The sequence below is a fragment of the Hydra vulgaris genome, chromosome 08 (assembly GCF_038396675.1).
Source record: "Hydra vulgaris chromosome 08, alternate assembly HydraT2T_AEP".
Classification (NCBI taxonomy): Eukaryota; Metazoa; Cnidaria; class Hydrozoa; order Anthoathecata; family Hydridae; genus Hydra; species Hydra vulgaris.
This window is the reverse complement of record NC_088927.1, coordinates 38,409,504-38,422,530: the sequence shown is the minus strand read 5'-3', so window position 1 is coordinate 38,422,530 and position 13,027 is coordinate 38,409,504. Positions and strand designations below refer to the sequence as shown.

The following is a 13,027-nucleotide window of genomic DNA, read 5'->3' as shown; positions in this document are numbered from 1 at the left end:
AGACAGATGTTTCAGCTGCCGGGGGACTTCAGTACATACATCAACTGACAAATAGCCTGATTCGCAGCAGAGTGCTACAACATCAACTGAGGGTTTGGCATGAGGCAGCAATCTTTTCTTTCATTATTCTTAGTTTTTTCTTCTTTTTCTAAAAACGCGGTATGCTATAAAGATAAGCAAAAATAGATAAAAACTAAAAGATATAAATTGAATTAAATATATAAGTTAAATAATACCCATGCATAAAAGATAAAGTTAAAGTTTTAACACCTAAAAAGAAAAATTTATGGAACCAATTAAGAGCTGGTAAATTTAAATATTTAAATATTTAAACAAATACAAAAGAGTAAAAAAGTTAGTCAAAAGGAAGTTAAAAGAATCAAAGAGTCAAAATCAAGTTAAAAGATTTAGACACTTTTGTTTACCTTTAATAGCAAAAATATTTTCATCTTCATAAATTATGTGAAGAGACAAGAAAAAAATATTTTTTAACAATGAATGCGCCCCCTCTGAACAAAATATAAATGAGTTTGATTTAAAACTATGGTAGTTATATGCACAAAAGAAATATTTTTGAAGTTTTTTATTACTTTGTTTCCTTTTGTTTTAATTTTGTCCAGCAAAGAAAAGTTGTTCTTGAAATGTAGAAAATGTTTTTTGCAAGGGTTGTATTAAGTGTAGCACATTGATTACATGTTATGGTATTTTGCTTCTCGAGGTATTACAATACATTCTGAATGGTTTAATAATAATATTGTTGTCCCAAACATTGGGGTTTCAGACTATATCTTTTTCAGCACTTTTTATTTTTACTTTAAATAAACAACTGTATTTATTTTCACAGGTAAGCTCAACACCAATCAGTTCAATACCTATTTATTTTTGATGTGAGAGAGACTCTTCTTAGATTTAGTTACAGACGCCTCTTCTTAGATTAAGTTACAGACCCCTCCTACAAAGATATAAAATTCCCAAATCTAATGTGCAATAGATTTTCTGTTGAGTGCAACTTTATTTCCCAAAATAGGCTTTATTCTAGATTTTTCTGTTGGGGTTTTTATTGTCTCACTGTTTTTACCAAAAACCATAAAAGGACCAACATCTTCTTTTTTTTCGAACAAACATCTTTTTACCTTTTTCTTTATTTGGTGGTTCCATTTGAAATTTTTGTTCATAAGTGACTCTATTTTGGTTTTCATTTTTGTATGTCATATATGAATATAAAAATAAATCATATTTAATTAATTTAAAAAAATAGAAACCTACCATAAGGTAAAAGATCTTCCCTTCGGCCATATTTGAAAATAAGAGCCTGAAAAGGTTTCAAAAACATCAAATTATAAATACATTTTTAATTACATAATAATGTATGTATAACAACAATAATAAATAATATATATAAAAATAAAGTTCAAAAACGTTTTTTTATATTCTATGTATTTTAATATTACTTCAATAATTTTATAATTTACTTGATCACCTTTTTTTGTTTTAAATATAACAAACATTTTGCTAGTAGTTGCATAATAAAAGTGTTTAAAATAATTTTCAAGTTAAATACAATTAGGGTTGTTCCCGGGAAATTTCTGGGAAAAATAACATACCGAAATTCTGAAATCCCTGAGAAAATTTTTTCTGGATTTTATTCAGGTATCCAGAGACTTTAACAGGATTGGCTCAATTAACTGCTATTGATGGATTTTCCATAAGTTCAATAGCTTAATTGGATCAAATTCATGAGTTGCTTCATGATAAAGGCAACAGTCTACCGAAAACAAAAACAGATGTCATGAACCTTATCTATAAATATTGTATCAAAATAGTTAAATAAAAAAGAAGAAAAAAATTGAAATAAAAAAAAAATCAAGTTTAATATAGATTTATATGAATATAGATGAATATGCAAAATTTTATTTACTTTTTTTACAACATAAAATAAGATTTAATATCTTGATATTTAATTTCTCTCTTAAAATTTTAATGTTTCATATTTAACCAAGTCTTAACTTTAATTAGGGACAAAAAGTCACGTTGTTTGGTGATTTATGAATAAAATCTCTACTGGATTTATAAATTTTGGTTTTGAGAGAATTGGAACATATAATGCAAATGATTGCCTTAAATTACTTATCAAAAAATTATATAAAAAATCTTTAATGTAAGTCTTCCAGCAACATAGTTTGGATAACAACAGATGGTGCTTCCATTATGGAAAAATTAGGAAATATTTCTCCTGGTGAATACCAACTTTGTTTTGCACATGCAATACATTTTAGCTGTAATAGATGTAATTTATAAAAAGAAAGTTAAAAATAATCAGATTTCTAATGAAGAAGATATTAAAAATGATTTTGATGTTTTTGATCATGAAAATAATAATGAGGATGAAAATGAAAACAGTAACCCCCTGATCTTGTTCCTGAACTTCATACCGTTTTGGTTCAAGTTCATAAAATTGTTGTAACTTTTAAAAGATCTCTCTTAAAAATGGATACTAATAAAATGGACATAATTTAAAGATTTAATAAAGTTAAAAAAGCAGTTGGTAAATGGTGGAAGTTTAGAAGAACTTATATTGAACTCATAGATAAACCACAATCTTTACAAAGTGATATGTATAATAACTTATTTTTCATCCCATCTAAAATAGGGATGTTAAATATAGCTGTTAAATTTACTGATAGACTTTTCCCCATAATCGAAATTATACCAAAAATAAGAAATAATAATAAGCTTAACAGCAGTAATGTCAATTTAGAAAAGTCATGGGAATCTATGGCTGAAAGATCAGAATGTTTTAAAAAAGGTGGTGAAAAAACTAAACTAACTTAAAGAAAAAGTTAAAAATAAAAATAAATAATTTTTCCTTTATTGTAACATTGTTGTAGCACATAAATCTTGCATGATTGATTGCACTGATTTATTACTGATTAAGTAAGAAAAACTTTGTAGTTCCGATCAAGGAAACTTTGGACTATTTCGTTATATCGTTACAATATGATGCTTGCAGCACCTTATAAGACAAGTTTATATTGTTATTTTGCATTTTAAATCCCATCAACTTAAACATAAAATGAGTATGTTGATATGTTGAGTAGCCCAAGTAAAAGTAAAACAATATTAGATACTTTATCACTTTATTGTGCATTGATATTTATATAATTTTGGCTAAATACTAACTAAATTTAAACTTCATCTTTTAATATAATTATATATATATATATATATATATATATATATATATATATATATATATATATATATATATATATATATATATATATATATATATATATATATATATATACCAATATATATATATACCAATATATATATATATATATCGGTATCAGCTTAAATGACAATTTTATAGTATTTTAATAAAAACAATATTTTAATAACTAATATAATATAGCTATAAAAAAAAATTTATTAGTAATAAATATCAATTAGATTATTTATCAGTAATAAATCCATTAAAAATTGATAAAAAAAGTACTATTAAGGTTTTACTCCTACTAAAGAGGGTCAAGTACTGAAATAACTTTCTCTTCTTTCATTACAACAATACCAATAATACAACACCAATAGCAATAATACAACAAAAGAGACAGTAATAACAATAGTAATAGTAGTAATATATAGTAGTAGTAAAATTAAAAATACAATAAATATGGTTAACACTCAATACAATAAAAATGGTTAACATTTATTTCGATCTAAAAAATCAGAAATATTATAGCGTTATTGGAAAACCACAATTTGAATAAAAAGTGAAAAAAAAAAAAATTCTTGAAATGCTTGATGGGTAATTTAGTGAAATTAAAAAATTTAAAGAAATTCAAGATTTGACAAAATTTACTAAAATGAAGTCAACATTTAATCATAATATATATATATATATATATATATATATATATATATATATATATATATATATATATATATATACAGGCTTCGGCAGGAGTAAAAACCGCACGGGCTATCAAAAGCCCGTCACAAATAGACTTTGCGGGCTAGGAGGGCCGCCCGTCTCGATGATCTCGCACGGGCTTTTACAACTTTAAATTTTTTTTTTTTTTTTTTTAAAGTTTATAAATTTATCTTCAATTTTTAAATGAAATGTCATTGAATATGAAATATTTTGTGAATTGAACTAAAATAATAACTTAGAAAGCCAATTGTTTGAGAGCTAACTAGATATGAGTTGGATACTTTTCAAGTTTCAATAATTGTTTTTCAAAGTTTTTTATTTGCTCAGAGCTATTTTCGTTTCACGCGGGTTAGTTGTTTTATGGTTGCTTTTATTTAGATTTGTTATTTGAGTGAACTTTATTTAGTTTCATGTTCATTTTTTTTCTTTATTCCAGATATAGGCAAACCAATAAACTTGAAAACGATGGAAAAAATCATAGAAACAACCATGGCGTTTCATCACATTTCCTAATTTAAGCATCCTGATGTGTTTTTTTACCAAAGTCTATTTTAGTATATTATTAGTATATTTTTTAGTATATCGTGCTTCTTTAGTTCCTTCGTTTCTAGTGAATAAAAATCTTATAGAATGATAAAATTTTCAAAATCTAACTGCGACTTTTTTAAGCTTTAGCCACAAATAGTTTGAAATCTTTTTTTTTTAAACCTTAAATGAATGAGTTCGATAGTTTAAGAATTGTTTGGTAACTAATGTTAATGTTTCATTTCAATTGTTTATATACTTATGCATTCTATTGGGCGTGAAAACTAAAAACTCACTTGAACTGTTTATAATTTGTTCTATAATTTTTATAACTTCGCTTTACCTATGCCTATCCTAATCGGAAATAGTTAATCTGATACGTAAATAAAAAAATTTGAAATCAAATTTCTCTAAATAAAATTAATAAAAAGTTTTTATTTAGAAGTACTATTAATTTTTTAGGATACCGGCCTTCCATTACTTCTTATACAATATAAGCATGTATTAAATAATTCTTATACAATATAAGCATGTATTATATACAATATAAGCATTATTCTTTTTTATACTGAATGCAAACTTTACACCATATCTTCACAACAAAAATTGTTCTATTCTCCACCTCGGTTTCTTTTCCACAGACTCCATCTTTACCCCAACTTAAAAATGTTGTTAGTGTAACTCTTCTACCAGAAGATGCCATTACTATCTTTACTGAAAAACTAGAAAAACTTGAAAACTTGAATGACTGGATATCTTGAATAACTTGATAACTACAAAGCAGTAACACACTATTTATATTATTCTATAAAAATTGATTAGCCGTCTGTTGATTTTTAATGAGATATTTCATTTTTAATAACGAGTTATACAATTGCATATTAAATAAGCTGCTGTCTTGTTAAGAAAAACCATTAAGTTAACGCGGAAGTTAACAGGGAAATAATTTAAATGTCTTTAAAGTAACACAAACTATAATTTGGATAATTTTTTTTATTATCGTTATTATTATAAATACCAAAAACCCAAAATGAAATCCTAATTCTTGTGCATCAAATGCGTATATTTTCCTTTTTTAATCAAATAATTATTAAATTTATAACATAATACGGTAACTCGATATTATATTGATTCGATATTATACTCGATATAATACGGTAATTCGATATTATATCAATCAGTTATTGTCGTTTGAAAAACTGTACGATTTAGTTATATTATTTTAATTGTTTAAATTATAATTGTTTAAATTTTACATTTGAATATAAAAAATTATAACATGGATTTTGCTATCCATATTAATATTAATTATGAATTATGTCATAAGAGAAATTTTAAAAGAGTACATAAATAAAAAAACATCATAAAATTCACCTTATTTTTTACCCAAAATTTATTTTTGAGACGGGCTTTTTTTGGCCCGTCTAAACTGACTTAGACGGGTGCCGAGACGGGCACGGGCCATAGCCCGTCATTCCTGCCGAAGCCTGTATATATATATATATATATATATATATATATATATATATATATATATATATATATATATATATATATATATATATATATAAGGGTGGAGTGAATTTTAGTTTTTTTTACAATTCGTTTAGCCTGGGTGTGCAAAAGTTGTCTATTCATTTCAGAAATACTCTGGAAAAATATCAATGCTCTAGGAAATTATCTTGAGGTTCCTCAAGACCTTTAAAATTTTAATGGGTCCCTAATATTATGTAAAAAAAATTTTTTCAAAAGCATGTCATGTTCTGCTATGAAGCTTGCATCCTCTACTATGAAGCTTGCACTCAATGAAGACCTTCGCTACTACTCATACAAGCATCCAGAGGATGCAACATTCATTTCACGTGACAAAGCCCGAATTCCAATGCCAGGGTTCTTCAACACCTGTTCCTGCAGACTTGCGAGGAATTCTGCTGTACGAACGCAATCAGATCGTCTGCTAGGGATCTTTCTTCTTACTACATCCTCGTAGTCACCATTGCAAGTCTCTAGTTCATACCTGATTGTTTTTACTGTGTTCAGGGAGCATTGGGCAGCAGTCATAATATCCTTATTTTGATGGCCGGCACGAATCATCATGATGCAAGTTATTCTCTTCCATGATTCAGGTGGGTTCCAGTCATCCATCCTTTCTGACATCTTGTATGTGAATGAAGAAGGGTTCAAACTTTTAAATGACCTGTAGTGTGTATTAATACCTCTAATCTACAAAAAAATATAATCAATTATAAATATGTCAAATTTATCCCGAACACCCTGAATATATATATAAATATATATATATATATATATATATACATATATATATATATATATATATATATATATATATATATATATATATATATATATATATATATATATATATATATATATATATATATATATATATATATATATATATATATATATATATATGTGTGTGTGTGTGTGATTTTCTCTAATAACTATAAAAATTTATTATTTTATGATTGTCTAAATGCTCCAATCAATGTTTGATCAATTTTGTTGTTGAAGTAAAGTCCGGGTAACATTCTTGATGGAATTCCTCACCTAAAATAATGTTTTTTCCTTTAAATATCAACAATAATCCAATTTCCATTTTGAATCCATTGCTTTTGAAACAACAAATTTAGTTTCACTTTAAAGACTGTAAGTTCAAATATGTGGAAAAAAAGGCAACTTTGTAGCCAATTGCAATAAATCAACTATGAGTTAAGAATTTAATTTGTTAAAAGCAACTAATAAAAGATCACATAATTTATAATACACTTTTAACTATTCGAAAATCCTGTGTTGAAGCTAAAAGAGCGTTTAGATAGACATCTAGATGGTTTTTCTAAAAGGTCACTTTAAATCACAAAAATAGTTTAAAAGTGAAAGAAATAAAATGAAAAGAATAAAATTTTAAATTGTTTGTATTTTAGTTAAATGTACTTTCCCAGGATTTTTCTTGGATCCCAGGAACACTATGAATAACTCCAGCTATTCCGGGATAGCAAAAAGTTCAGGAATATTTAAATACAATACAATTCTTACTCATTTAAATTTGCTACAAAATTTAATTTTATTTAATAAATTAATTAATTTTATTTAAATAATTTCACTATACTAATTATTAAATTATTAAATGTATTATTTATTATCCACTTGAATTCCATTGCAATATCCTACTCTCCTAACATCTGCAGATCATTCCAAAGAGTTGAGCATACTCAATAAAAAACTTGCAAAATGAATCTGGATATATGCAATCTTGAACCCGCATAAATGCAAAATGAACCTACATGAATGCAAACTTGAACTCGGATCTATGTAAAATAAACCTGCCTAAATAACAACTTGAATCTGCATAAATGAAAACCTGCTAGAATGAAACTTGAATTCGCATAAGTGCAAAACAAACCTGCGTGACTGCAATTTGAATCCGGATCTAAGCAAAATAAACCTGCATAAATGCAAAACAAACCTGCATAAATGCAAACTTGAATCTGCATAAATGCAAACTTAAATCTGCATAAATGCAAATTTGTGGTAAACATTCTTAATCATGTACCTAAGGGGTCATCCATAAAGTACATACGCTAAAAATTTTGAAATTTGACCCTCCCCCTGTTGCCATGCGTATTTTTAGGTCCCCCCCCCCTTAAAAAGTACGTACGTTTCGCAAATACCCCTCCCCCTCAACTTTTTTTTCTCAATAATTTTGTTTTAGATGGTAAAGTTGAAAATTTTACTACATTAGTGCCCTCACGTATGGGCAGGGGAGGGTAAGCGTTTTAGGGCTTTTGTTCACAGGCCTCCGCCATCCCGATATTTTGCAAGGCCTTTTCATTTAGCATAGGTATAAACAAACTTAAGTTAGGAGTTTGCACGATGTGTGAAAGTATCCTATCTGGAACATCAAAAAATTCTGAGGGCGCCCATACATGTGTGAACATAGAGGAAAACTATACCCTCTACTCCATAAACCATACATCTTTTTATGTTGGCAAACTAGAATCTTTATTCAGAATGTAACTTTTCTTTTGATTAGCTGGTTAATTGTGATAATTAGAAAATCGAAGTACGTACTTTTAAATTGAACCCTCCCCCCCCCCATACGCTTTCGTACGCTTTTTGAAGACCTCCCCCCCCCCCCCCTATGAGCATACGTACTTTATGGACGACCCCTAAGTAAACAGAAAAATCTTTGAAACTCAAAGAATTTAAAATGCAAAACAAATGCATATTTACATTTGCGTGATCTAGTATATTAATATTTGTGTAATTAAGATTTAGAAAATAGGTGAATGTTGTAGTCTTTGCAAATCAAAGGATAATAGCCATCAACACTGATCTGAAGATGAAACAGCCAAATTCAAATTAGTCTCATATCTACTTTAAAAAATAAAACTTTTAGGAACAATTTATTTCAATCATTTTTTTGACTTCTACGTATTTACTAACAAAATATTTTCTACACTTAAAACAAACAATACTAAGTTCACATTTGTTATATTTAAATCCATTGCTAACAAACAAACATAATAAAGTTTGCTTTAACTTATTTTTTGCACACTCTTCAACATTTTCTGTCTGCTCATTTTGTAAAATCCTCATTCTGTAAAATGCATAACTTTTTTCTTAATAATAGTTATTACTTTGCCTTCATTTCATTTTCTCCATTGATTTCATCCCATATTTATTTTTATTTTTGTATATGCGCACATATTGCTTAGCAGAGAAACACATTTATAAACCTTATACCTTTTTTTTTTTTAAGTTTAAATAAGTTCTTTTTATTTTTCATAACATCAATGCAAATGCTTTGGAAATGATTTTAGTTAGCATATATGCATGTTCAATCAATAGACAACTAAATTACGTTCAAGCTGTTAATTAAACTAAAATTTTGTTATTTTTCTATTTATATATCTTCTAGTACATCCATCTTTTTTTTTTTTTTTTGATAGTCAACAAATGTCATTCACATTAAGTCTTCAATAAATGTGCTTCAAATTGGTTTGAAAACAAAGAAAAATTAAGAGGTATTATGTACATTAAAACATAGTTTTATAAGAAATTAATCCTATAAAATAAAACATAATTATAAATCTGAATTAATAAATAATTATGATTGGTTAGTTTAATTAAATGTTTTAGTTTCTAAACCACTACTTTAATTAACTGAAAAATTTGAAAAAATTACTAAAAACAAATTGTTAAAAGTAACTAAAAAAAATTGAAAAAATTACCAAAACATATTGTTAAAATTGTGTATGTTTTTGTAAAAATAAAACTTACTAATGTGCTTAAAGTTGAAATATGTTGTTGTTGAAGATTGACTCCATTTAATGCGTGATTGTTTGGTTTTTCATAAACCACTATAATAAATTAAAAATATTTTATAACCACTTTTTATTTTTCTAGATAAACAATAAAGATATTATAATAAAATAAGTCAGTATAACTTGCTAAAGTAGGAATAGTCAATAATTATGTAAATTTTTATTAAAATTGTAAAATATATAGAGGAGAATGAAGCAACATGTAACGCTGCAATAGTGGCACCTTAAAAATTAAGACAACCACTTTCATATAGCAAAACAGTTATAATAGCTATTTTGAAAAAAATAATTAAAAAAAAACCATTAGATATCATCAGATACCGTTAGATACCATTAGATACCATTAGATACCATTAGATACCATTAGATAACATTAAATATCATTAGATAACATTTAAATATCATTAGATAACATTTTTAAACAAAGAAATTTATTAGTTTTTAAAGTTGCTATGTTTTAAGGTGTGTTATTTCATGTTTCTATTCGTAAATGTCAATGCTTTGTAATTCATAAGCTCTATTGAAAAAAAACTTTTAAAAAAAAAGGGGGGTCCTAAAACTGTAGAATAGTACTCCATTGTGTCATAAAAATCTTAAAAATCATTTCTTTTAACATTTACAAATTATTATAAACTATTTAAATTATGTAAATTATTGAGATCCAAATTTCGATACAAATTTCTAATTTTACTTTAAATAGTCTCCCAAGGACAAATAGTCTTACAAGTTTAACCTGTTAAATTTTGGTAATTAATGAATTTAATTTCGTAGGTATAAGTTTAAACTATAAATTGCAATAATCGCTAACAAAAAAACATGAAAAAAAAATAGTTACGTAGCAAAACCAAAAATCATGGCACCCTACTATCTCTTCTACCGGTATTAAAGAGACCAGCATTCTGATTGAAGCCATACAAAATCATTTTTAAATGCTGCATGAGTTGGCATTATAACCATTGGTATTATGACGCCAAATCTTTTTTACATGGTAATAGACGCCAACTCCTAAAGGTTGGAAAATGTGATAAATGTGACTAATAAGCCAGTAGGCAATTGAGCTTGACGTTGTTTTCAATAAAATAAAACAATATGGACAAATTATTAAAAATCAATATGGACAATCTTTACTTTTTGCTGTTCTAAAAAAACAGCCTTTTAAATTCTGTTTTTTTTTTTTTTTTATTACTTCCAACAAGGTTGCAAGCAACTACTAATAGAGTTGGAAGTTACTGAGAAAAATGAAAAAAAGATAAACCAAGATAACAATTAACAGACGGCTTAAGAGATTGCAATTTATATGAATCAGGAAAACAAGAAGAAGGGAACGAATTCCCAAATAAGAACTTTTAGAGAACTTAGGAACAGTCACAGTAAAAGGATGAGACTTAATTGAATGACGAATTGATATTGAAAACAAACAAAAAATAAAACTTGACTTTTTGACGGAAATGTGTCAAAAAGTCAAATCTTATTCTCTTTTGGTTAACTTTTAGCAAATGAATATTGATGAAAACACACAAAAGTTTATTTAAAATATATCTTTTGTACTAAAACTAATTTGTTTAAGTCATTTTTTATGGTTCCAAAAGTTATGGTTTTTCTCATTGCCCCATGATAAAAAAAATCATTGTAAAATTTTAACCATGAATTTATTTGCATAATCGAAATTAATTTAGTGTGAAAATGGAGCTAACATGTTCAAAATGTTGTTGGTCAAATTTTATACTTTATAAAATATATATATTTCAAGAAAATAACGAAAGAACTTTTGCAATTTTCATGTAACATAAGTTAACAAAACATGATAAAGTTTTTTTTTTTTAATTTAATTAAAAAACTTACGTTTTTTTAATAATATATCCATAAGAATATTAAATGTCACATTTTTACATTTAAAGTTTTGAATAACGATGCTTAGTTAAAGCACATTTTTATTTTAAATTTGTGTAACATAAGTTAAAATTACATGCATTTACTAAAACTCTGGCACTTTTTCATTAAGTTTTTGTTTAGAAATGAATTATGTCATTACATAATTCTTATTTCTTTGCATTGGTTTGACAAAATTCAGAAACTTTTTATATTAGGAGAATTTAATCTTCTTTTTTTAATGTTTAAATAAATAAAAATAAGAATTGTATAAATATTTTTATTTAGACATTAAAAAAAAGAAAAAAAGATTTATTTGCTAATCTCCTAATATAAAAAAAACAATTAAAACCTTTTTTATTTTTGTTTTTTTAAAACAAATCATTTGTAAATGCAATCAAGGGCAGCCATCCATAAAGCACCTCACCTTATATTTGTCAATTCTTAAGCCCTTCCCTCCTGTCACAAACGATCACCTATACCTTAACCCCCTCTCCCTCCTAAACAATGATAGCAGTTTTTACGTCAAATAGATTTTTAAAGATTTAAATGTAAATACTATAATGCAGCATTTTAAAAATTCAACTTAATGAAAATAAGACAATACGCATAAATGTAAGAAATGAAAGTAAAAACTTTTTAAAGATTTTCTTATTTAAATGAACAAAGATTTTTTTATTTAAATCAATTTTCTTATTTTCTTAATTAAACCAAAGATTTTCTTATTTAAATGACTCAAATAAATATTAATAAAGTTGTAATATTAAAATAATTTTTTAAAGTTGCTCTTGGTCTTGCAGAAAAACTGTTTTCAATTTGATAACTTTCTGTTATCAAATTGAAAACAGTTATGAAAAATCACTAAGGTAGAGTGCCGCCAATTTTTAAAATTACCTTTGTTAACTATTTTTAATGAATGAGTTAAATACTTTTTTTAAAACCCATAAATTGGGTTTTATCTGAATTAAAGTTCACCAGCCACTATGAGCCCTATGCTGTAGCAGAAGTGAGATCCTTTTCAAGCTCAAATGCTCCCTCCAAGCAGTCAGAGAGTTTTGGCTTCTTATCTAGACAAGAATAAATAGTAGTATCATCAGCTAACAATGCCAAGTTAGATGTGAGAACATCTGGAAGATAATTAATGTAAATTAAAAAGAGTTTAGGGCCGAGAATAGAAACTTGATGAACCCCTGAAGTTACAGGGTATGAAGAAGAGTGCTGTCCATCAAAGACAACTTTTATACTACAATTGGAAAAGAAGGATTCGATAATCCTAAAGATATTACCTGATACACCATAAGAAGAAAGCTTATGACCAGTATGCCAAACTTTATCAAGCTTATGACCAGTA

General features: G+C 26.4%; 1 protein-coding gene across 4 annotated transcripts in view; it reads right to left on the bottom strand.

Annotated features, from left to right (window-relative positions):
* LOC101235701 (tubulin-specific chaperone D) overlaps positions 1–13,027 on the bottom strand; it is a 124,690-nt gene that overhangs the window by 78,740 nt on the left and 32,923 nt on the right. For all 4 annotated transcript variants that reach the window (XM_065803654.1, XM_065803655.1, XM_065803658.1 and 1 more), the window contains exons 9-10: positions 9,764–9,843; positions 1,267–1,312 (exon numbers count right to left, since the gene is read on the bottom strand). In XM_065803654.1, coding sequence (XP_065659726.1) covers positions 1,267–1,312; positions 9,764–9,843 — 126 coding nt within the window. The remainder of the gene's footprint in view (positions 1–1,266; positions 1,313–9,763; positions 9,844–13,027) is intronic.